Source organism: Gymnogyps californianus, chromosome 3, assembly GCF_018139145.2.
Source record: "Gymnogyps californianus isolate 813 chromosome 3, ASM1813914v2, whole genome shotgun sequence".
Taxonomy (NCBI): Eukaryota; Metazoa; Chordata; class Aves; order Accipitriformes; family Cathartidae; genus Gymnogyps; species Gymnogyps californianus.
In genome coordinates, this window is record NC_059473.1 from 24,034,250 (window position 1) to 24,059,754 (window position 25,505).

General features: G+C 44.0%; 2 protein-coding genes across 3 annotated transcripts in view; one reads left to right on the top strand and one right to left on the bottom strand.

Moving 5' to 3' along the window:
- The window catches only part of USH2A (usherin), a 396,109-nt gene extending 379,356 nt beyond the window's left edge, over positions 1-16,753 (top strand). The window contains 9 exon segments of the mRNA XM_050894852.1: positions 3,707-3,916; positions 5,735-5,876; positions 5,879-5,972; positions 6,569-6,786; positions 8,674-8,850; positions 9,839-9,922; positions 11,610-11,854; positions 14,043-14,276; positions 16,605-16,753. Coding sequence (XP_050750809.1) covers positions 3,707-3,916; positions 5,735-5,876; positions 5,879-5,972; positions 6,569-6,786; positions 8,674-8,850; positions 9,839-9,922; positions 11,610-11,854; positions 14,043-14,276; positions 16,605-16,694 — 1,494 coding nt within the window. The 3' untranslated portion in view covers positions 16,695-16,753.
- Positions 16,754-17,623: 870 nt separating this feature from the next.
- KCTD3 (potassium channel tetramerization domain containing 3) overlaps positions 17,624-25,505 on the bottom strand; it is a 28,291-nt gene continuing 20,409 nt past the window's right edge. The window contains exons 11-18 of one of the 2 annotated variants that reach the window (XM_050893530.1): positions 24,998-25,085; positions 24,746-24,862; positions 23,507-23,677; positions 22,171-22,326; positions 21,078-21,174; positions 19,454-19,638; positions 19,214-19,352; positions 17,624-18,859 (exon numbers count right to left, since the gene is read on the bottom strand). In XM_050893530.1, coding sequence (XP_050749487.1) covers positions 18,277-18,859; positions 19,214-19,352; positions 19,454-19,638; positions 21,078-21,174; positions 22,171-22,326; positions 23,507-23,677; positions 24,746-24,862; positions 24,998-25,085 — 1,536 coding nt within the window. In that variant the 3' untranslated portion in view covers positions 17,624-18,276. Of the gene's footprint in view, positions 18,860-19,213; positions 19,353-19,444; positions 19,639-21,077; positions 21,175-22,170; positions 22,327-23,506; positions 23,678-24,745; positions 24,863-24,997; positions 25,086-25,505 lie in introns of both variants that reach the window. The other variant, XM_050893531.1, reaches the window with a different exon arrangement.

The following is a 25,505-nucleotide window of genomic DNA, read 5'->3' on the forward strand; positions in this document are numbered from 1 at the left end:
CGATGAACCTTGAGGTTGTCCTGTGATCATTTTGAGTGACGGCTGATCACTGGTTTCTTCCAGGAGCAGAGATCTGTGAAGGCTCATTTATGATGGAAGAAAACAAGCTTAGTTACCTGTGACTGGAATTCTTCAGTCCTCCGAATATACGGTCTCCGGAGAGGTTTCCCCCCTCTCTCTCTCTGGCTCCACTTCAAAGTGCAGTCTGGGCCAGGGGCCAGCAGATTGATAAAGCATTTTAAATAGTAACACGTGTAGCTGATTTTGGAGCCCTCTCCTGGCTTTTTTGGGACTGTGTAGCCATTAACAGCAGCACATCTTTTGGCAGGGTGCTGAGCCATGCACCATGATGTCAGACTTAATGCTTTCAGAGGCAGTATATTCAGAAAGTTAAGTTATAAGAAACTTTTGTTGGCTTTCTGCTGTCTGTGTTTTGCCATTCAATGCATCCCTGAGATGTGATTGCTTCTTGTTTGCCCCACGTTCCTGTGTGCTCTTTCACAATCTTCTTACATTATAAGCACCAGGTAATACTGCGGCCTATTAATCTCTTTACATTTCTATATGAATGCCATTAAATATTTTGGGGGCCTGATTATATCACAATTTAGAAGGAATTTTTGTGAGCCCAAAAAGCTTTTTACAAAAGTCCAAACTGTGAAATTTCAGTTTAACCAGGCTAGCCAGGCAACAGCTTTCATCCATGACCATTTTGTGGTGACTTTTTGAGGAGCCATGACTAAACCTCTGATTTTAACAGGCACTCCTCATTGTGGTTTCTGTTGCCATGCTGTCCCATTTCTTCATGCAAAGAAGTGGCTGAACATCAGCATTTCCATCTGCAGTCAGTTCTGGGCACTTACTGCTCCGAGGCTCCAAACGCTGATCAGGATTTACTTGGACGGCAACTCTCAAAGGGAAATATTTTTATACCCATCCATCCTTTTACAGATGGTTGAGCAGAAGCAGAGGGAGTTAAGGGAATCCAGCTTAGGTCAGTGTAAATCCAGAATTTAGATCCTCAGAAGTCCTGTTTAGCTGTCACAGCTGTCTCAGAAGCTGGCGTTAGAGAGTTTCACAGACACCTAGAGGTTTTCTGCTGGAAACATATCTTGGCAGGGCTGAGTAGCTGGTGTCTGTCTAGAAGGCACGCTCAGAGCATGCCTGTCTGTCAGGCCCACACACATGCGGCCATGACCTCGGCCTTTTTTCAAGAGGGACAGGCATGTGGCGCCTGAGGGATGGACTGCAACCTCAGCTCCCCGCCACCTCCCTAGGGAAGGGCTGGGCTGGGGAACCATGTCTGCTCCAGCTTGGTCGTGCTCTGCCCAGTTAACCTTGATCTCATTGTGTTCATGCAAAGTGAAACAGCCCCGAAGGGAGAACTGGGAGCACCCCAAGTACAAAGATGGGTTGTCCGCTTGGGCATTCCCACTCTGGAGGGCGGCAGGCTTGACTGCCTCCATTGGAGCATGTGATTGAACCTAAATTACCTGCCTCCTGGAGGAGTCCTTTAACCACTTTGCCATAGTATGAAAGGGGACGAGCATCCCTTTTTCCCTTGTCCTAAGACAGTGTTTTGAAAGAAAGAGTCCTTGTTTGTCTGAAGCAAGGCTTGCTTTCTGAAAGACAAGGCGTAGGCACCTGTAACAGGAGAGGGATCGATGGAAGAAGGTGTCTCCATTCAACCCTCAGTGAGGCGTCTGCTTCCCAAGTGAGTTGCATCCCTCTCTCCTCCGAAATTCCTAGGGGTCCCATTCTGAGGCCGAATTCCTGTGCTACACAGGAAACCTCTGTTCCTAACTCACCCCCTCCAGTTTTGCTGTGGGCAGCTTGCTCAGCAGGTCAGGTCCGACACTGTTACGCTCCGTGCTCATTAAGGCCACAGCCTGGATATAACTGGAGCGTTTGAGCTCAGGTCAGTGCTGAGTCGATGCCAGTGGCACACTCAGAGCTGCTCTTTCCATATGTGGCTTATTCTTTCCACAAAGAAATAAGCCCCTTGAAATGAACGACTGTGGGTAAATCTTTGTAGCAGCTGGAACTGAACTGAGATAGAGGGTTTGACCTACTGCAGTAAAGTGAACAGAGTTTGACTTTATGAAAAGTTCACAACAGAGATATATTACTGATTTCACTGAAAATGAAAGTGCTTTGGCTGAGCTTTTTATCGTAGGGCGTCATCTGTACTTACATAGTGTTTCACTGGATGGTGCTGTATGTTACTGATGGAATCAGGCAGGAGCTTTGGGTTTGTAATTGGCAGAACCACAGTCTTCAAAGCCACTGTGGTGGGTTTTGGCCTTTTCCTTCCCCAGGCTCCTTGTGAAGTGTCTTGTGGTTTTGGAACTTAATATTGCAAGCTGGAAGGACTCCAGGGTCAGTTTTGAAGAGCTCTTATTTCTAAACCTCCTATTTTTTAAGGCATAGTCCCACCATCCACTTCCCCAGGACCTCTGCCCAGAGTAGATCACATACGAACGTGTTTTACTGTAGTTAGAACTGCTTGACATGAAAGCTTACTAAGGAATACTTATACTAAAAATCGCTCAGACAGTCCTCTTGTATTGTCATTTAGATCTATCATTCTGATTGATCACTATGAGGTTGGCTAATATTGAGCCTAATTTAACCCTATACGCTCACGCATCCATCTATTCTGTCTATTGTACCTGACATTCTACAAATTACTTACCCATGCAAATGACGACCTAAGGCAACCTTTTATGATATTCGTGTTTAATTATACAAATGCTTTTTGATAAATAAGATTATACATCCTTCCATATGTTTATTCACTCCTTGATGAAAGCAAAATTTAATTTTCATGCAGATTTGTTGGAGAGTGTGTTTAATAAGTGCTGAGTTTTATGTAGTCTGCAGATCACTCCGGTTTTGGGAAGCTGACAAAATCAGTAGGCATAGTTCATAGAGACATGTGGTTTTTAATCAGGCCTAATTCAAGCTGCTGAATTTTGAAATCTTGGAACTGTAGCCGTTGCCTTTGTGCTTATGCAATAAAGCAAATGTTGTTGTGAAAATAAATGAGAGATGCTGACTTAGCTATGCATTTCAATGGGCTTTATTTATATTATGGGTTACTGAAAATGTTGCCAAATGACTGATATATTAATATTTTTAAGAGCGGGATGTTCCTGTAAAACTTTCCGGTTTTAAAGAGTAACTAGAGTTCGGCTTGTGCAATTCAGTCAAGGTGAAAGTAACTTAAGTGTCACACAGTGCCAGGCTGAATTCATCGGGGCTGCTTGCATACATGAAGAAAGTGTGTAGAAGGGAGAAGTTGGCAGGACTGGATATCAGTATTTTTGTTCAGATATCTTTGAAAACATTATCACTGTTGATCGCAGCTTCTCAAGGAGTCCTCTTGGCATGGTACGACAGACAGTGGTGGGAATTCAGAGTGTGGGGATCAGGTATGAAGAAGACACACGAACACACACTGCCTGAGACATGAAATCTGCTTCTTTTCCCTAAACGTAGCAGTGGGAAATATTCCACTCTTCCATTAGAAAGTCACTGCGTCAACACAGGTGCTGGGCAGCAGTCAAGGGACATTTTGCATGGGTGTCATTGCGCTGCGTTTTTCTCAGTGTCAGTACAGCTGCAGTAGCATCCCTGGCTAACCGTGGATGTTTTGTAGGCTTGAGTCCTTTGCTAACAGTTTCTCTGTTTTTGTGTGCCGAAGGTGTGGTCGGTAAACTCAGCGGGCCGGACGCCGAGCGGCTGGTCCCGCTGCCGGACAGGTCCTGCCCCTCCTGAGGGCCTGGGAGCTCCCCTCTTCGACACAGTGGCATCCACAGTGGCTGTGGTGAACATCAGCCCCCCTCTTAAGCCGAATGGGGTGGTCAGTATCTACAGGCTGTTTTCTAACGATACCAGAGGGACTGATGTGGTGGTGAGTATTGTCAACACTGTTTCTGTACTTCCACTTGAGCTTGTATTTTCTAGCTTTAACAATTTTGTTCTTACAAGCTGCTACTGTTGGTTACAGACTGTCTTCCTCTCCTGCGCTCCTGTTATTAACTGCTCTGCAATGCTCTCTTCTGGCCAAAGCGCCACCAGCACTTTCACTCATCTAAACGTGCTCCTCAAGGAACTAACCTCATCATTAAACATTCCTGACATGGTGATATGCTGTGACAATATGTGATGAGAATCAGAAGTATTGTTCAGGGGCGGCTAACCATCCAAACAAAACACTTCCAGACAGCTCCCACAAGTCCAAATGGTGCAGGTGGAAACTGCAGCCATTAGGAAATGATTGTGTGCTTTGGATAGCCTATGGATTTGAAGTTCAGAAGAAAGTGCTGTACATGAGTTTCCCTTAAAACCTTTCTTGTTGGTAACAAGTATTTCATGGTAAAGCACTGAAGAACAGTGCAAGTAGCCAAGCAACTTCTTCTGTGTTAGGTGTCTCAGCCTAGAAACTATTAGGTATCCAGAAATGACCGGTCTCAGCTTAGGAAACCTGCAGGGCTTCATTAGAGTTATAAAACAGGGAGATGTTGGGAAAGGTTAGGGCTGTGGAAGGTGCCTGGAACAGTTACCACCAAATCAGTGCAAAATACTTGAATACTTTTTGTCTGTAACACTATCTGTTTGTTTTTCACAAGTAGGTAAATATTTGTATGGGATTTTTTCCTGTATCCCATCTTGCTCAGCTTGGAAGTACTAGGGACACCTTCCCAGGTCATCAATCCTGTGCGTGAGCTTAAGCTGCCTACCGATTGCATATTACGCATTTATTCCTTCCAGTGCAATTGGCTGTGTCCATGTCTGATTCAGCCAGTTCATCTCGTTGGTGCCTGCATGGCCCTCTATTTCCATCCCCTCACACCTGCCATGCTGCTGGCTCGTCTCTGGCTCTGGCATCAAGAAGTACCAAGTGCTTTCCTTTGCTTGCTTGACTCTTTCCTTCCTATTTTTTGCTGCACTCTGCTAAATCACGTGCTGCCAAATGGAAGCAGATGTTGCCCCTCGTTGGTGTTTTCTACATATTTTTATTTCTTTGGCTTAAGAAGCTATACCTGCAAATGACTACAGCAACGAGGTGAAGTGGCAGTTCCTGCAAGCAGTTTCAGAATGAGGGCACCATTTCCTTTGCCAGAACTGCCAGGTCTCCCTTGCTGAGCATAGGAGAGTTTCCTAACAAACAGGCTCGCCCAGCACCATGGCCATTTGAATGCAGAGCAGCTTATAGGTACCTACCAGAGAGCACATTCTCCTGTCTGTGAGTAAACTGACCCACCAGACACATTCGTACCATTCTGCCCAATGCTGTCTCCTGTATCCACATTGAGGAAGCTTGTGAGATACGCATGAGTATTTGCTAGCACACTTATATGGAGCTATTTTCCATGTTAATTTCTTTTTGCTTCAGTACCACTTATCCTAGAGTTCCTCCTTAAAGCTTTTCTGTTTCTCTGTTCCTGAGAATGACATTTGCAAGTTGACATACAGTGGTCACAGCTCAACTCGACGTCTGTGAGGCCACTGATGGCATGGTCTTTTCCTTTGAACAGTGCCCTTTAACTTCGTAATGGGAGAAAAATGAATGCAGAGCTCCCAGTACACAACAGCTGCATTAATGTCAGACTTAAAGGACATGCAGAACCTTGTGCCCGTCTTCTTCTGGAGTTAATTCACCTCCATAACTCTTATTTAGTACTTGTGGTGCTTGAAGCCGTGACAAGTTCCCTCTTCATTTTTATAGCTGTCAGAAGGGACTGCCACCCAGCAGACAATACATGGGCTAAAACCTTTTACCACATACTCCATTGGCGTGGAGGCCTGTACCTGTTTCAACTGTTGCAGCAAAGGACCCATGGCCCAAATCACCACGCAGCCGGCTCCACCCTCGGAGCAGCCCCCCCGCAGATCCGCACCGTGACCTCCAGGAACGCCTCTTTCCAGTGGAGCGCCCCGCAGTCACCCAATGGCATTGTCACCAGGTAGGAGCTGCCACCCAGCCGAACCTGCACACCTCGGCTAGGGGTGGTGGCAGCGGAACAATTTGAGCTGGAATCGCAGGGCTGAGAGCACTGGACGGTTGTGGCAGCCATGCTCCTCCGTCCCCGTGTTGGTGGTGATATCCCCTGTGGCCTGAATACCATCTGGGAGGTGTTTACACGCCACAGTTGGTTTTCTCCTGAGCAGGATATTGGGGATGATGAAGGTGGAGAGGATGAGCTGTTGTGAGTGGAGGTAATTGCCTGACAGCTGTGGCTGCACAGCCAAAAAGTTGTGAGCTCAACTGGCAGCGAAGAGGCAGCTGCATCCTGTAGTTGCTTAGGCAAATCCTGATTTGCAGAAGTGAGCAGTAAGGTAACAGGCATCAACAGTTTCATTGTGCGTGTGACTTTTATTTTTACAACCATGACTGCTTGTAGGCATCTTACAGTTGGGGCCAAAATCTCCAAGAGAAAAACTGGGATCAGGTCCATTCTCTTCTCCGGTAGCCAGACATACAGCAATTAGGATGAAATATATGATTGACTGTTATGTTATTAAGGCTCGTGATTAATCAAAATCTCAACTTTCTTCTCAGCTATGAGCTCCATGTGTATATGGCTTGTCCCCTGAGCCTACAGCCAGCAGTAAAGGCTTGCAGTCCTGGCCCAACTGAGGTGAAGTATACAGGACAAGGACAGAGTGCCAACGTGTCCAACCTGGAGCCTTACACAACTTACAACCTGCGAGTCGTGTCTTACAACTCTGTTGGCAGCAGCGCCTCAGAATGGATTGGTTTCACTACAGAAAAGGAGCGTGAGTATGAGAAATGGTTCACTGATCAGCAATGCCCGCTTCTGATGCACGGGGCTGCATAGCACCAAATGACTTCTCCACCTCTGTGAAAGAGGATGTCCCCAGAAACCCGCTCTTCCATGTCCCCAGTCACTGTGCCTCTGCTGCTCATTCATTGAAATTCTGCTCTGGGGCTTGACTGCTCATTTCTTCAAAAATATTTCTTTGCTCATCATCTGATATCACATCCTCTATCTTGAGAGCCTGGAAACCTTTTATTTTACTGAAAATGGGCAGCAAAGCTGCAGAACATAAAATGTTCAAGTATTACCAGAAGGATGATGTGCAGTAATAAATACACTGCCATAAATAATCCCTGGAAAAAGTGGAGAACTTGAAAGAGACCTGGTGATTCTTTTCAGGAACAATCTTACTGTCCTGATTCATGCCACACTTCTGCCAGGGCTCATGAGAGTTCTCCTTGGATGTCATCTGAATGATTGGATCCTTGTTGACACTGACGTAAGAATTCGTTGTTATCCATCTAAGCACCACAGGCAGTACTTTAAGGCCATGTGGTGGTCTGCATGGAAATTAAACATGCAGGACCTGTGCCTACAGTCAGAATAGATTTTGCCATCAAAACTGAATTTGTAGTGGTCTAACATCAGCTTTTATTAAAAAGATCTATAGTGCTGTAGCCAGAGTCATTCCATAATAGATGAGATGGGCATTTCACCTCAGCCTGCCAGGTCAGGGCAAAGAGGATGTTCACTTTTTGTCATATAGTCGCATGTCAGGATTTCAGAATCACATTTCTAAAATTCCCTTTTGCATCACTTGATAGTTCTGCCTAGTAATTTTTAAAAATGTATCATCTGCTACAACCTGAGCTGAAAATTTCAGGTGGAACAGCCCCAGATTTTCTTTAATATCACCACCGAAAAAAAGAAAAAGGTCCTTATCTCTAAAGCTGTGTTTTATTAAATTGCAAACTAAAAAGCTGGAACATGATAATGAACTTTTAAATGGAGAAAATTCATAAGGAACTGGTGAGACATACAGAACGAAAGGGTTTGAAAGCCATTTTTAAACTCCCTCCCTCTGGGTCCGCAGCCCTCTTCTTTCAGTCTTGCTTTCCTTGCCTTGCTGACCTCTTCACACCAGGTCTCCTGAGTCACTCTGAATGTCTCCTTCCTCTTGCCTGGAAGGCTTGCTTTAGTGACAGTGGGCAATTAGCAGCAAAGTGCAGCTGGACAAGCAGCTTTCTTATGAACAAACCAGCACATACTGGGCACATGGCTTAATGGCAAAGCCACAAGAAAGGACCGCCTCAAACTTAAATGAAGTCTTTTGTCAGCAAGCTGTTGAGGCCAACTGATGAACTCTTCCACCCTGAAGTGAGTTCTGGGTTTCTTTTCTCTCTGCCTGCCATCTGCTCTTGCTTTTCTGAAACCCCATGTTTTCATGTATGTGCATGTGTTAAAAGATGATCTTGGGCAATTTCTTGGGGCTTGCAAAAGAGTCCTCTCCTTAGCAGTTCGGTTACCGCAGCCCGGCATGCTGCAGCTGAACTTGCACAACCTCTGGTGTCTCCCTGTCCCCCACCTTAAGCTGGAATTTATACAGTTTTAGTGTCTATACCACATACACAAAGGCAAAGGAAGGGAGTTCTAGGTCTTTATTTTAAAGATATGAGATATTTCTGCTTTCTCAATGTAGAGGCTGGCATGCTACAGCAGCTTTCTCTTTTCTCTTTGTATATCTTCCCTACTTATACAGATGTATATGAGAGAGAGAGGGAGTGCATGCGACAGAGAGCTTGTGTCATGCAGAGTCTCTTTCTCTGCGCTGTATAACTCAGTCATGCCTGTTGGCTAGAAATGAGCTTTTTTCCTTCTTTTGCAGCACCTCGGTACACGACTCCGTTCTCCGTTGTCAGCAATTTATCTACCATCCACATAGACTGGAGTCGCACTTTTGTACTGAACGGCCGCCTGAAGGAGTACGCGTTAACTGAGAGCGGGCAACGCATCTACAGTGGCTTTGACACTGAGCTGTATTTACCAAGGACATCTGACAAAAGTCAGTTTCAATTCCCTATGGCTTTCTCTCTGTGAAAGATTGTTGAGCTAAATTAATATTATTGTGTGCTAAATTTAAGAGAAACTCTCCATAGCCATCCCAAGCTAAGAGCACAGGAGTGTACTACAGACACGCTGAAGTGCATCTAAGCAGATGCTTGAAACAAAAATCCTTGGATCTAAGCTTCCTCTTAAACATTGCACCTGACTGGGTGAGACCGCTCTGGCTCATTGTGAGTGTCAAGCTTTCCATAATCTTGGAGCTGTGTTGCCATTCCACCCTTCAGGGCTACACTCTAGGAAATGCATGGAAATCTACAGCTTCAGAAAAGACTGGAATTTTCATTTTAATCAAATTGAGTCAGTAGCTCTTGGAATCAGTCATGTTTTGAAATGCCGTTTGTCTTTAGAAATTTGCAATCTTTAAAATACAAGGAAAGTGTCAACAGGGGGAAAAAAAGAAAAAAAAAAAGAAAAAAAAAAGAAAATAAAAAAACCCAAGAAAAAATGTTTTCTGTTTTTAAGGCATTGGGGTTTTTGTATGTCAAAGGATTTTGTAATTTATTTTTTACCTTCCTGATTACTGCAATGATGCTAATATTTATTTTTTTTTTTACTCAAACGTTTTTAACATGTTTGTATCAGCCATGAATAGAGTACCAGGGATTTAGGGCAAAATGATTAATAAATTGAAAGTCATTGGAAGAGGGAAGATTGGGTGGTGAAAGAAGAACATAATTTGTAGCAACATCATAGTGGTGACTACCTATGATCTGCCATGGTTCATAGTTTAGAAGTTCAGTACCCATGTATAAGGGATTATGAGGCTCTGATCTGGGACTCAGGTGGGTTATGATGGGTTATGTGCTATGCCTCCCTTGGCTTTTCTCAGACCTGGCCGTCTCTGCTGGTGGATCATGGTGAAAAAGCAGCACCTACAGAATTTTGATTTCACCTGCTGACAGTATTTTCTAACCTTTTTCGCTCAGCCTTTTTGTTTCAAGTGACCTGCATCACCGATGAAGGGAGCGCCATGACACCAGTCATCAAGTACAGCGCTGGAGATGGAGTTGGTAAATATGTGAAGAAATTACCTAGCACCTATTCATTTTATGTGTTTGTGGTAGAAATTTGATATGTAGTGCATGCCAGACAGGATGGCAACTCATTGCAGGATCAGGGATTCCTTAGTGCCTTAGGGTATGAGGTATATAGGTAGTACATGCCTTTTGTTGCCATGGATGGATTTCTGTTCCTTTACATCATGATCAGCTTCAGATCCTCTCTCCAGATGTGTAATATTTTTTTCTTTTCTGTTTACACAGATATATTGCTCCAAAATGTAGTGCTTTTTCCTGCTGAATAGAATTTGCTCTCTTCCAGATTTTATTTCCAAATTAAGATTATCTTGAATTCTAATCCTGTCCTCCCACGTACCTCCTCAGTTTGACAATGAAAATACATATCCTCTCTCCTCCCTGCATCCCACCCACCCCAGCAAGAGGCATCCGCCTGCTCCTTTCATATGACCAACCAGCCAGTCTCTGCACTTTCACCTGGGATGTGTTCCCCTAACTAGTTTATGAGAATGTCACACGAGATGTTGTCAGGACCCGGTTTATAACACCTGCTGTTTCCCTTCTGTCCACAAGGCCTTTGCCTGTTTTGTGGAAGCGAGGGACTTCGGTGTGGTGACATCCCAGTCACCTGTTGCCATTGAGCAGTAGATGCCTACCAGTAAAAAGTTTCAGCTTTTTTAACTCCTTAGTTTTCTGGGAAACAAAGCTAAGCTCAAACCATTTCTAACTGACATACTGGTTTTAATTAATTTATTTATTTTTTGAGTTGCATCTTGTTCAGCTTCTTAAAATAGATGGGCCTTGTCTTTGCAACTACACTTTACACTGCATTTCCCTTATATCCCTTTTCATGCTCTCGCCCCATCCTCCTGCAGAATTTCAGGCAAGGCTGCTGTAAAGGCATTATAAAAAGTTCCCAGTTGCTCTACATCCATCACCTTCCACACTCTGCTCCTTTGTTCGATTGCTGCTCGAACCCAGACTCTACTGCAAACTCAATCAGCACCGCAGGCAACTTGCAGAGGAGGCTTGCAGGCGAAGGTGATGGAAATTCCTTAGCCAAGCATCTGGATATGCATGTAGGATTGCAAATAACAAGGAAATCCTGTCACTGAGATTTCTTACGCTTGTGTTGTGTATGAGCAAAGCCAACCAAGTGGCTGTTTTTTTCTAACAGGTGGGGAAAGGAGGAATAAAATGTTTCATGTTGTTTGCTTTTGTATTAATTTATCACTCATTTAGGTTAAGTCTTCCTCCCTCTCTCTTTTTAACTGCACAGGCCTGCCACTACACTGTGCTGGAGAGAATGTCCTCTGTCTGTACCACTCTGAAATTACCGTAGTCATTTCCACTCTTCAAGGTTACTTGGAGAATCCTTTTTTTCTCGCATTCCACCTCCACCGCCTCCTTTTGCAAGAGCTGCTGATGCAGTGGTGATTTCCAGCCTAAGCAGCAATGCCAGAACTTTAAGCAGGGTCTCTTGAGGGTAGTAAGCTTTTTATTATAGCCCGCTAGCATATTGAACCATTATGCCACCTTGAACATAAGTGCAAATAAGCACATGACGACAAAATTACTTAAATTTCTGCCTAATTTATTAGCGAGGAAAGGGATAGCATATTGTTAAACGCTTTCTGAAATAACATTCCCTTTCTCCCCTAATCCCTCTTGATTTTTACAGGTCTGATCTTGACAACACCTGGAGAGAAGGACAAAGCGGAGTCCAAACGTGCAAAATTCTACAACGAGTTGTGGTTTGCAGTGTTGATGGTAGTTCTAGGTTTGATCCTCTTGGCTATTCTTCTCTCCTTAATTCTTCAAAGGAAAGTCCACAAGGAACCCTATGCACGAGACAGACCTCCTTTAGTTCCACTCCAGAAAAGAACATCACCAATGAGTGTGTATTCATCAGGTGAAACCCATCCGGTACGTTTGCTAAAATGCAATGTTGTGTATCCATCACGTTATACTTTTATCTGCCCCCCCCCCCCGCAACACACACACAGTTTTTCTTCCTCCTTCCACCATTTTGTTGCACTCTTGGTTACCAAATGAAGGCTGTTCAGTGTAGGAAAAGGGCTGTCTGGTGTACCTGCAGAGAGCCAGGCTACAGGTGCTTAGTCCAAAAAGAGCCCTATGGCACCTGGTCTGCAGACCCTGAAATGCTTCTGATGCCTAAGACAAACTTTGGGTCTGGAGTTACGGAAAATGCAAAGCCACTGATGTCACCTGATGTTAGCTGACATCTGCAATAGAGCTGAAAAGGCTTTGGCATACTGTGAGAAGGGAGGTGATAAAATGTGCTTTTCAGAGGAACGTTTCATGTATTCCCAACTATCTGTTGTGGATGGCTAACCACGATCAATCTGACAGTCTTTGTCAGGTATTCATTAAATGTGCCTGCAAAAAGCAGGACTTAGGGAGAGGCTCTGTTTCTTTCTAGTATCCACCCACCACCCAGCTGGACTGCTCTAGGACAAGCTGCATGCCAGGAAGGTTTGAGGAAGCGTGAGTGCAATCAGGGAAAAGCTAGGCACCTTCACAAAATATGTGTGTGCATCTGTGCACATAGAGCTACAGTGGGACCACCAGAGAGGTGGGAGGAGGACTACTGGGGAGTGATAAAGAGGAAGGCTTTGTATTATTTTTATTATGACAAGTTATAATTCTGTAAAAAAATGGGTAAAGAACATGTTCCACCACGTAGCAGAGTAGTAGTGCTATTCTACCCTTTGAGGAAAAGCAAGACAAAAGGAATATGGCAATTGTTACGAGACCGAGAATGGGAGCAGCAGTGCCTTCCATTTCCGTGCTTCTTCCCAGGCACAGGCCGTGAGATGATTCTTCTTGTCACTTCTCAGCTTCTTTTTCCTGTGAGCGCCATCAAGCAGGATAGTGACTCCTGCATCCTTCACGCATTCTGTTCCTTCTTGTCTTGGTGCCAAGAAGCTGCATCTGTGCCTCAACGAAGGAGCTCTTGGAAACAATGGGATTTCCAGTGTGCCCTTCTCCTGGCAAAGGCTAAGAGCATAAGAAACTTCTTTTTTTGGTCTCATGCTTTTGATTCCTTTTCCTCTACAGTCTGTCATGCTGTGTTGTTCCTCTTGACTTTAAAATGTCTTTGCTGTTGGCATGCCTGCACAATTCCTTTCCATGTTCCTGCCCCTTCTTTTCTTTTTTTTTTTTTTTACCCTTTTTCTTTTTCCAGAAGCTCATGGACTTAATAGAAAGGAAGATTCTACATTGCATCAGTTGAAGGACTTAATCTGAGAAGTTAGGATAGAGCTACTATGAAGTGGCAAAATGGCTTGTGTTTTACAATCGTTAGTGAGGTTATGTGGCAAGCAATGCTGGCTGCCCACACGGTACTTGATGACCAGTTAAAAGTTAAATAGTGCCTCATCTTTGCCAGTTCCCCTGCTCCCCCACATCCTGCTACATTGCTCCCCTTCACAGAGCTGCAGCTAATTCCCACCCTCCGTGAGGAACAGACTGCACCTGCATTGCACCTTGCCCTGCCCTGACGCTTTTCCTCCCTCTCTTTAATCTCAGTTTGAGACGCTTGCTGACACATCCGATTCATCAAGCAGTGTCACTCTGAAAAGTTACACAATGCACTTTGAGGTAGAGTCGTTAGCTTGCGGAGTTGCAAGATGTGTGATGTGCCAGATGACCCAAAGAGCATGCATGAAGGCACCTTACATTGCATGTTTCTCCTGGTGGGTGAATGTCTTTTCCCTGGTCATGATAACTGAAAAAGGAAGTCTGCTAACATCCCCTTGCTGTGCAAGTCTGGACTATCATTCTGATAGTCCAAAATCTTTGGACCTCTGCCTGTTGGCTACTTTTAAAAAAAAAAATTAGGGAGAGGAAAAAAAAAAATCAGGGAAAGTCCTGTTTTACAGGGTTGGTTTTTTTTCCTCTTTAATGATATGATTGTCCTACAATGGGGAAAGGTCCATTTTTTTTTTTCCTTTTCTTCTGTTTACAACTGTGCATGATTTTTGAAGCATGGGTTTCTCTGTTCTCTTCCACTCCTGCTTTGGTTTTATTCAGATAAAGTTTGAGACCATACCCTTTATTTTTGATTTATTAGTTTGTGTCTTCCTCGTAGGGGCTGGCAGATACGAAAATTCCAGGAGCTGGCTCTCCCACAAGCAACCGCAGTGTCCATATCGCATCTGGGGCAAGGAGACCAAGTCAGAGCCAGCTAAGTCACACATATTCCCAAGCCTCTCTTCATCGTAGTGTCAGCCAGCTGCTCGACCTCTATGACAAGAAGTCTCTTGTTGAAGAATCACCTTGGGATGCCATTATTCGCAATCATCGCACTACCGGTCATGGCTTGGTAAGGACTCCTGTTCCTCTGTAATGCTGTTGCGTGTCAGCTGCTAGGGATTTGTTCTGTTAGAATCATGAAAAGGTCTAAATATCAAAAGCTGCTGGAGATACAGCCAAAAGACCTAGAAGGACATGGTCAGAGATTAGATCCTCCAAATCCTTCCTGCCTACTGCTCTCTTCTGGAGCCGCAGGTGATCACACACTGCTCTTATAGGATGTGAGGGGTCCACATGCATCTGTCCATGGTTTCCATTGAACCAATTAACTCCATGGCCTACTAGGGATATGCACCTTGAAGAATTCCTTTCTATTTGGTCAGGTCATAGGCTTTTCTTTCCATGCATTTCAGCAAATGTACATGTGTGAGGAGGGATGTCTTGGCAGCCTTCACACATTCAGTGCCAGAAGCAGGAGCTTGTGTTCCAGTGACTCCTGCTCTGTGACCTTGGACTCAACTGCTGACGAGACGTGCTCTCTGTCCTCTGCTCAGCCACGATGCAGAGATCACGTGAACGCTCAGAGCTTCTGGCATTCGTGACAAATGACTTCAAACTCTGCCCACATGGGACTAGAAGGAGGTTGGGGGGGCAGAGTATCTGTCTTCATATAGCAGAGGACAGGATTGGCCAGTGTCACCAACATGGACCTGAACACACAGATATAAGAAGTTATGATTCTCAAGTAAAGGACAGTGGCAGCTTCCCTTCCTCTTTGTCACCAGGAAACAGGCTTTTTAACCTCAACCCCCCTGCCTTCCACCCTTCCCTGAGCAAATGTGTGGGAAGGGGGTCGGGGGCCAGCGAGACGTGTTTGCTCCCAGAAAAAGCTGACTAATAAGGTTCCTAAAAAGGGGACAGATGGGGGTGAAGGCCACGTGAGGTAGTAACAAAGTTAGACGGAGTGTGCAGTTATCATTGAGTGGATCTTGATGAAAATGCAAAGTGAACTGGAGAAGGATGGTCTGGCACATAAATCCAGGTAGCTCCCTTGGGCTTTCACCTTCAGTACACCAAACAGCTAGAAGGGCTGGAATGTATAGGCATGCCACAGTACGGGGGTGTTACTACTGTTGCTGCCGTACCTGCTCAGACCGTAACAGCAGGACCAAGGACGCTGATAAGGCTTAAGACGACAGTGATACTTAGCTCTAGGCAAAATCCCTACAGGTACAGGTTAACCTTCCAGCCTGCACTCTGCAGCTCATGGACTTCCCGAGTCAGCGGTATTGTGACTCAGCCTTGAGTCATTTTCTCAGAGCTATCACATTCCTCACGATTTAATTCCTTGGGGACTAACAGCACACCCAGGGAGTACCTCTATATGATCTGACTAGCCAAAAGAACAGCTTCCTGATGCTAAGAGAGGAAGCTCTCGTTCCATCTGCTTATCTTGTGCTAACACCATGATTTGGTTTAGCTTGCAACCCCCCCCATACACATGCTGGCTATTGGTATGGTAGAACTGGTTTACAGAATAGTCTAATGAGTTTCAGAAGTGGTAGGAGCAGAACAAAAACTTCCTCTCACTTTTGGTGGCAAACAACCCCGACAGCATGAGCTCAGCTGCTTTTTAAAATCAGCGGCTATATATACAAAGCCGGGCTTTTCTGCCCATGCTCTGTACATTGCTTTACATTTCCCTGAACCCGTCTGTCTCTGCTCCTGTGTTGCTCAGCTACTCTCTTGCAAACAAACCTCCTGCAACGGTTTCGCTCAGTTCTTCCCTTTATTACACTCAGTAGCTTACTGCTGTCAGCAAGTTTTGTTCACCCCTTTGTCCATCTTGCAAATTAATACACTGAATGGTTGAAGTGGCCCAGGACACGTATCTGCAGTAACACCGCTATGGAAACAGTTTATTTCTCTCCTGCTTTCAACTCCTTCTCTGGTTCAATGCATTAGCGTAAGTGCAGCTGGAAGAAGCTCAGACCCTCCGTTAGAAGCTTGAAGAACAAAATCTTACCTAAATCACAGGTGATGTGGTTGTTATACAAAACAAAAATGTAAACGTGTATTCTTTTTCATCTCTCCAAGTTCCCCATCACACTGTAACAAACACTATTTACCATTTGTCAGATTACATATAGTAATTGATTTTTTTTTTTTCAACTTATTGCTTATTATGGAAATCTAGTTGGTTTGGATTCAGGTGCTTGAATGCTTTAGGTTCTTACCTCACGCTGTGAGGAACGGGAAAACATGTAGAGAGGTAGAAATGTACTTATTTATCTGACTATTTCAGTTTTTTAGGGGGCAGGAGAAAAGAGAAATGAAGGAATCTCCTTTAGCCTGGTACAATTTTGACTTACATGCTTTTTTTCCCCCCTCCTAACAGTATGTAGATGAAGAAGATCTTGTCAACGTCATCAAAGGCTTCAGCACAGTCACTAAGGAGCACACGACGTTCACTGACACCCACCTCTGAAGAACACAACCACCTTCTCTAGAAAATGGAAAGTGGGTAACTTGCCAAAAGCAGCCTGCATGGCCTTTGGGGGAGGGGACAGGGCTGCTGGTCCCCACCCCATGCCCACTAGTTAAAAGATAAAACTGTTTCTGGGAGGGGATGTGGGGGGGTAAGTTGGCCTTTTTTTCACCATCTCTTTAACTCTATAGTGAAAACCGTGTGTTAGCACTGACACCTCAGAAAGGTAAGAGAACAGTTTGAAAATCCCTAAGTCATGCAGTAGTAGAAGACTGTGAAGGTAGAGGCTCTCATCCTTGTCTCTCATCCAGCTTTCACAGTTGAGGAGGGTTGTGGGGGTGGGAGGGGGGCAGCGTGTTTGGTAAGGAAAAGTCTTTTACCTGTCCAAAAAACAGCATGTGGCTAAAAAGGGCCTTCATGGCAGGATAGCCATGTCTTCTCCTGGTCTGACAAAGCTCCACCACAAAATTGTGTTCATGCACAGGTGAATAAACAGCAAATGAAGGAATTCTTACGGAGTTGCTTTAACCTTTGAGTTCTCTCCCTCCCTCTTCCCCACCCTCTTGGCTCAAGTTAAAAAAAAAAAAAAAAAAAAAAAAAAGGCAGGCCATTAATTAACGCTTAACTCCATGCATGCGTTTTCAGAGGTAGAAAACCTCCTAACCCACCCCCTATTAAACACTTGCTGTCACAGCCTTCCCTTTTGCTTACGTATTACTAATCTACAGGCAATAAAATTTGTTCACCACCCACAGTAAACCAGGAGCAAACAGCAAGCAGCCAGTGCAACACAGGTAGGAAGTATCATGTCAAGGCACTTGTAATTGAGAATTATTATACCATGACAGGAAACCTACTCCCATATTCATCTCTGTCCTTTTTCCAGAGAAAGTGACAAGAAAGCCCTCAAGAGACGGCCAGTTCTGTGTATTCTGCCAAGCATATTTTTATGCATGGTCTCAGTCACAATCAGCAAAACCCATCATCTGATACCACACATGTTCAGAAAGCACAAGCAACACTCCTCTGGCAATTTATTTGGACTAAGAGGCAAAATAATATGCTATTTTGAATAGCTTCCTCCTTAACCTGCACAAAACATTTCAGATTTCAGACAGCAGCATACAGAGCAAGGATCCCATTCATAAAACAAGACTACAGAGGCAGCCCTGTGAATTAGGCAAAATCCAGCCAAGACAGCAGCAGCTCTGCACAGCAATGTGCGGCTGCGTCTCAAAGGCATCTTCCACTGAGCAACCAAGTATTCCTTTAGCACCCTCCCTTCCCCCAAAACAAAAATAATCACAACATATCACATGCCTGACCACATTTACGCAAGAATGCACAACAATATTTTGGACCAAGTACCGTACTACATTTTGGAGCGTTACATAAAGCCACACATTGATGTGGACAACTCTTCAAAGGTTTGGCAGCAGCCAGGTACTTTCTCATAACCTTACAATTTTCATTCTGGGTATCAGAACAAAGTCCCATTCAAGAAACAACCCACAGCATGTAATATTAAGCCTGCTACCAGCCAGAGGGCACCTGCACCTCATCTTTGCCACCAGTCACATTTTCACAAGCCATAGTCTTGGCAGGATGAGTCATTCTTCCGGTGACGTGGTGAAGCAGCTGTCTTCGTAGGTGATGGAGAAGCCGCACCAGGTAATTCAGGCCCACCTTCAGCAAGGACTGGTGCAGAGGCCAGGAGAGGCACTTTCTTCCTTCCCAGGAAGCCAGCTCCTTCAAACCCCATTTTCTTTTTGCTTTCTGCTTTGGCTTCACTCTCCTCTTCTGGTCCTCTTCTTTTGAGATCCAGAGAACTCTCTGGCAGACGGTGAACCTCTGTACTGCAACACCCACCCGCATCTGTCACGCCTGTGCCTCGCACTTCAGGTGCTGCTGTCAGGACTGCCTTCCTCTCAGCCGCGCTGCCCTCAGCTGTTGCCTTCCTGGCCTCTGTCTGGCTTGAATTCCCATTTGCAGCAGCTGCCTTTTCTGTTGGGCTTTTGCTGGGTAAGTTAAAAGCCTGGAAGTCCCGGTAACTGTGAAAGCTCTCCGTCCGCCTTGCTCTTGCCAATAGGGGGCTTTCTCTGTATGGCCGCACAGAACCATACGTAGCCGTTTCATGGATTGTTTCATGGTGCTGCAATTGGAGACTTCAAAAAAGAAAAACAACCAAGGATGAGAAAAGCAGATGTTAGGCTGAGAATAGCACCAGTTCTCCTGCACACCCTGCTCCCGCCCACCACTGCAACTCCCACTAAGACAATATACTCATCACAACACCCACACAAGGGCTTCCAGATCACTTCAGATTCTCATAGGATACTTCAATCTGCACACATATAAACCAACAGAAATCGAGGAGTATGTCTGTGTAGCTCAAGACACTTAAGGGCATGGATTCAGGGGCTCAGCTACAGCATTCAGGTCACCAAACCACTCTTTGCCTACCTGAAGGTAGGTAAAACTTTTGGTGTCTGCAGCCAGTGCCACCCTTGGTGACTTACCTGGAATTAGATTCCCGAAGCCGGTTTGGCTGAACAACTGAGGTGGCAGGACTGATGTTGGGTGTGGCACAGCGAGACGTACTCAAGTCACACTGGTCAAGCAACTTGAGCAACTCTTCCTCTGTGGGGCCGCCAACATCTGGAAGAGACAGCTCTTAGTGCCACGTCCATTTACTGTAGTCATGCACATGTGAGGACAGAAAAAGAACCACACCACAGTCCTAGCATAACACAACTTGCCTTTGTCTTCATTCTTATTAACCATGTCCATAGCTGTGGTCAGATCCCACATCTGGATACTGCCATTTGAATGCCCAGTGAAGAGGTAGCGGCGTGGCCGGGAGCCCATTCTGCTGGATCCTTCACATTCTCGCACGGTAAATGATGAGATGGTAGTGCAGTCAACTGCCTGGATCTCACAGATCCTACAGGAAGAGAAACCCCAGGTTACCAAAACAACTGCACCTGTCAGAGTTTGGCCAGTAAAGTCAGTACTGTTTTCATTTTCTGAGAAGGCACCAAACTTGCCATCAGAAAAAGACCTTTCTTCCAGACAAAATTCCTTGCCCTGCATGACCAGCATGCTGCTCAGCTGCAGACAGTACCTTCCCCCTCAATCCATCTGCAGTCTTACCCCTTGTTTATTTTTATTAGGGAACCCCCGTATGTTCGATGTCCATTTTCAGTTTGCAATGATTAGAAACCTAAGGCTTTCACAAGAATGACAGCAACTAGCCCCTTCACATGCTAGACACTTGAGGAAACTAACCTGCAGAAACAGTACATTTAACCATATAAAAGATATGCAAAAAAAATCCAAGAATGATAAATACAAGGTTATCTACACAGACAACTTTTGTCTTACGACAACTGCAATCTCACTTGACATGGCAGATCTCCATCACTTTTTTCCCTTTATTTTAGAAGCTTATGTGCAGAGTGAGAGGAAAAGGACTCCCAAAACTAAGCTGCTAAGCCAGACTCCACACCAGAACCTCACGTATTCTGGGTAATCTGTTTCACTGGCCCCTTGTACTGAGCTTTTTACCCAAGAAGTGCCAAAATAAGTCATCTAATAAAACTCTCCACTACATACAAATCTAGCCTGAAGCAAGAAAAAAAACAAAACAGCACATCAGTAATCCACAGGGCTTCTGTCCTCAATTCAGATGCCAATAGTGTTAAGGCATCAACATTTTCACCCAGATTCAAAGTTATTAGGCAAAAGATGCAAGAATAATAAGCAGCATAGAACTGAGATGCACCATCTTTTCTGATCTCTTGCCATCTTCCTAGCCTAACAGGAAGAAAAGCAGCTGTGGTTATTTGGCAAAATTTTTTACTGCATTGGCAGCAACGTAGTAGAATATTATGAAGTCAAGCCTAAGTAAATAATTGTATAGCTGACCTAGAAGACAGTCTCTCAGTTTTAAAGGTTCTAATATCTTCAAAGACAAGTGCAAAGGAAGAGAGAAACTGTTTCCCTGTCTACCTTTGTGAGCAGCATAATCCCTGCCACCAGCAACTTCGGCATTAGTTTTGAAATTTAATGTTAGCATGGTACCACGGCTGAGAGTTACAGATTCTGTAGAGGCACACAAACGTTTGTTTTGTGAGCTCAGCAGGCAAGCCATCATGAAGCGAGTCTCTGATATCACATTTTTCAAAATGCAATTTGGCTTCTAGGTTATAGTAGATCACTAAGTACAGTTCTGTTACTTACACACAAACTAGAGTTCAGCCAGAGCTGTCAACACATTAGAGGCTTGCTAAGTGCAACTGCATGCATCCCCAAGGGATGGGAGACCCCGCCACCTGAATAGTCCTGCTCCTTTCCCACTTAAAACCTGAAACGTGGAGGTACCTTTTCCCAGTTGAAGACAGCCTTACAAACAGCTTATTAGTGATGGGAACAACTTTTTGGATAAACACCTGTTGATCATCACGTTCACCAAAGGGTCCTAGAGAAAAAAAAGAAAGATCCCTTTTTTGTTTGTTTGTTTCAATTCCCTCACCCTCTTCCCCACACAGTCCAGAAGACCCAAACTCATATTAGTATGACCACTGCAATTTTAAAGCATCAGGACCAGGGAACCAAAGACGACTAATAGCTAGAAAAAGCCATCCAGCGGCTAGAAGCCTCTACAGACACCAATCTTTTTTGTTCTTTTGTTTTAAAGGACACCCATTCTTGAGTTTCCTGCATGTTCCTGGAGGAATTACTATGTCAGTACAGACTCTACATTAGGCCTCTATAAGTACTTTCTTATTTTGCAGCTCCTAGATGTCTAAAGGCTTAATCAGATTTCTTGCCATAGTACTGACCCCACTCTGTGTTCAGAGGGCATCCTATTCATCAAAGGTTTATTTGCAAGACTCAGACCACAAAGGAATCTAGACTACCTGTTTACCCATATTTACCGACATGCATTCCTTCAGTATCTTGCTATAGCAATGTGCTAGCACCATTTGCCTCTGCAGTTTCAAGGCTTCACTAAACTTTGTCACAACTTCAAATTCATTTAAGAATTTTTCACATGTGCATCATTTAACCCCGACTGACAGTGAACTGGAATTTTCAGTAGACCCAAACCTTGCTACACTCATCTGCTTTAATGCAGTCTCCTGTGCTTTCTGTCACTCTCTAGTTAAACCAAAATTGAAATGCTACATCAGTTTGCTCAAGCAAGAGGTATAGTATCTGTGTTTGAAAGTTTTTCCTCCCTTTTTCTCACCTGCAGAGTAAGCCCTTTAAGTGTACTCACTCTACACAGCCTAAATAGTGAGTACTTCCAGGTCAATCTTACAGATCCCTGCCATCTTTTCAAGGGGAAAGCAGTACATAAGAGCTTACACTGATCAGCTGACTTGCATGTTATAGGGTTGAAGGTCTGTTAAACCTTTATGAGACCAGTGAATGTACAGGCTCAGCACAGCACATTTATGAGACACCCTACCAATGTCATTTCCAGAACAGTAACTGCCATGACTCTCTGCTTCCTCCAGGGATAAGATTTTGAATGATGCAAGAGGCGTTGATCCTGGCTGAGTTGAAATCATGCCCCGGAACCGAGTCACAGTCCATGTCCGTACATGGTTGTTATCAGCGCAAACTAGAAAGGAAAAGATGTACAATAACATTTACAAGGGATGACAAAACTTTTGAGCTAAGTTTATCTAATGATTTCTATATGATAGTTTTTCAAGATTGAGCGATCAAGCGGAATTTAGTCAATGTCAGGTCACATAGCATCTCCAGACAATTATCTAACAATCTACAAATTGTTGCTGATGTCCTGTTTTCTATTAGTTTTGGCTCTTCCCTCAGAAATGCAAGAAACAAACTGAGGCAGGTGGAACACAACATTAAGGTCTGAGTCAGCACCAGTAGCCTACAGCACACTTCAATCCTCTGTGTGCAGATACTAGGACAAGACATGTCATGTGAGCAGCCTGGCAGCAGAACCCTCATCACACAATAGTGCTCTTCTATTTCATTCATCAGTTATTCAGTTTTCTACATACAGATGTGCCCTTTCCTGGCACTGAGGGTTTAGCACCAAGTTGCAGGGGAACAGATAATCTCTGGGCTGTTTGTTTGCGGTATAATTGGATACCATGTTTCCTGTTCCTTTTTTAAAAAAAATTGGATAGCAGCAGAAAGTAAATCTGTTCTCTGCCATGCCCTGGTTGCTGGATTCTGGGTGAAATAGTTTCTTACAGAGGGAGGACTGATTGCATCTTCCCTGAAAGCAAGACACTTTCCTGAGCATAAGAAACGACAAACAGGATAGCACAACTAACACTGGGAGACTGCTGAGAAAAGAAGAAACACAGACAGCCCTTTGCAGCCATGGGAAGGCTTTTTCTAGGGCCCAAGAGGAGATGCTGCACACTTTGCTGCAACCCAGAAAGCTCCTGAAAGGCTGTTAAAAGAAGACAAGTCCTCAAGGACCTGCCCACAACAATAAGACTTGACAGGGATACATTTGTTTACAAACGCTTTTATTTCCACAAATGGCAACCTCGGAATAAGACACAAATGAAAGAGTTAGTTGTTCCAGTAGCTGGTCAAATAAAACCTAGGCCTTTTAACTGCTAAAGGTTTTGAAGAATGCTTAATTTAAGAAAGAGGATCCAAGCCAATCTAGCCCCTCCCCACCCCCAAATCTGTCCAACTCATTTCTATCACATGTGGGAACAATGCAAGTTATAAAGCAATGCACACAAATACTTCATGGCTCAGGAGGAGGGAACTGCCAATACAAATTTGTGCACAGAAAAGAAGATTACCTGACACAAGGTGTTTCTCTGAGAGCATGATCTTCGTAACAGGACTTCGATGAACTGTGAAGGTCTGAAAGAGCTGAGGCCCAGACCCAACTGTTTCAGGGTGCTGTACAATCACCCTCACTGCTCCAGAGCTGGTGCCATATGCAATCTCAATCCAATTGCCACTTACACCTAAAATAAGCAAGAACACAGTTGTTCCCCTCAGGAATGAAAGCTTGTCTTACTGGGGCCAGGGAATGAGACAGTAGAAAATAGTATTTCCAAGCTTCCACAGTAAGATAGATATTTATTTTAAACACTGTTTACTCATTATTTTCCCATGAACAGAGAGGACATTTTGCCACTAAAAAAACCCAACGTTTGTTCAATTCCATACTACACTCTTCAACACTGTCTTAACAACAGCCTTCTCTCCCATTCTCTCCTCCATCCTGGAAGTAAAAGAAGAGATGGATAAAGTCATATGATATTTTGGCACTCCTCACAGTGATATGGTCAATACGTGCCACATACCATTTATTTTTCTGCCCTAGTGGGAGGCAAATGGGAAAGCAAGGCAAGAGCAGGGAGAGCTATAGTTAAAAAGGTTACTGTGGTATCAATATAGTTATGTGAGTAATCACCTTCTCCCAGTTTGGTTTTTTTGGGGGGTTTTGCTTTGTTTTAGGGTGGGTGGGTTTGTTTTGTTTTGTTTTAATTTAAAAGATAGCTGCACTGTGATTACAAAAGGGTGTATAGACGCCATAGCTAAGCATCATTCAGCTGCATATGGAAATGGTTTTTAGTATATTGGTTACAAGGTTAGATGCAACAGCAAGGTTGTCTCCCCCTCAGTTCACCACAAACTATTTCAGTGAATACAATTCATAATCTAAGTGCATATCTGGTGTAAAAGACTTAAAACCAACAAAGGTACATTATACACAAGCCTTAATATATGATGCATTATGTTACTACATTATACATTAATGTATAATGCATGATGTACAAGTATATGCACACACACATGTAAGTACATGTACCTATTTATGCATATGTACAGATGTAAGGGGAAACAGTTACACCTAGTGCTCATCATTCATTTGAAAATGATTAAATGAAGAAAAATTCATTGTTTATGTCAAGGGCTACCTTGTCTGCTTTAGCCCTGATATGCAGCAACAGGAAAAGTCCATCTAAAAAGAAAAAACCCACATCTGCAACAGACTCTCACTGAAGAGACAGTGATAGAATACTGACTTGTTTTAGGTGTGAGGTAGACACTGAGCGCTGTTATAGCATCATTGGAGGGATCATGGTACAATTCTGTCACTAGAAGATCATTGTCTTTCATTCGCAATGGGAACTTCTGCATGTCTGTGGGGATGAGACATTTGTTTATTACTCTGAATAGACAGAGTTGTTCCAATACAACTTAGACCAACTAAAGAGCTTAAGAACAAAGCTGCTCATACCACCTCCTTTTTATTTCGCCCTGCTCCCATGTCTTACCTATATAGTAGATAGAGCCATTGTTACAGCCTAGCAGCAGAAAAGACCCAGCAGTATCATAGCTTGTGATAGGAACGACATCCTGAACCTGGTGCAAACAGAAAGGAAAAAAATAAAAATAAACAAATCAAGAAGTTAGGTTGCTATTTTCTCAGTTTTCAGATATTTTTGGTACATTTTGTTGAAGAACACCTGAGTTTGGTACTGATCTGAAGCTGTTGTGCGTTTACTCGCACATACAATGGCATTCTTAAAGTACTGCTGGTAGATCACATTCCTCTACCAAACCGGATCTTAAGTCATGGAGTTCAGCAGAAGCACGCAGACAAATTAGCAGAACTGCTCTGGAAGATCCTTCTCCATATGAAGGCACAAAGCTTAGAGCATTGCAGCTAAACGACATCTTCAAAAGAGGAATTTTTTTCCAATATGCAAAAATGAGCGTACTTCACACTTTCTGTCCTATCCCTTCTTCCCTTTCTGACAACTCCTTAAGAGGTTGCTGGGC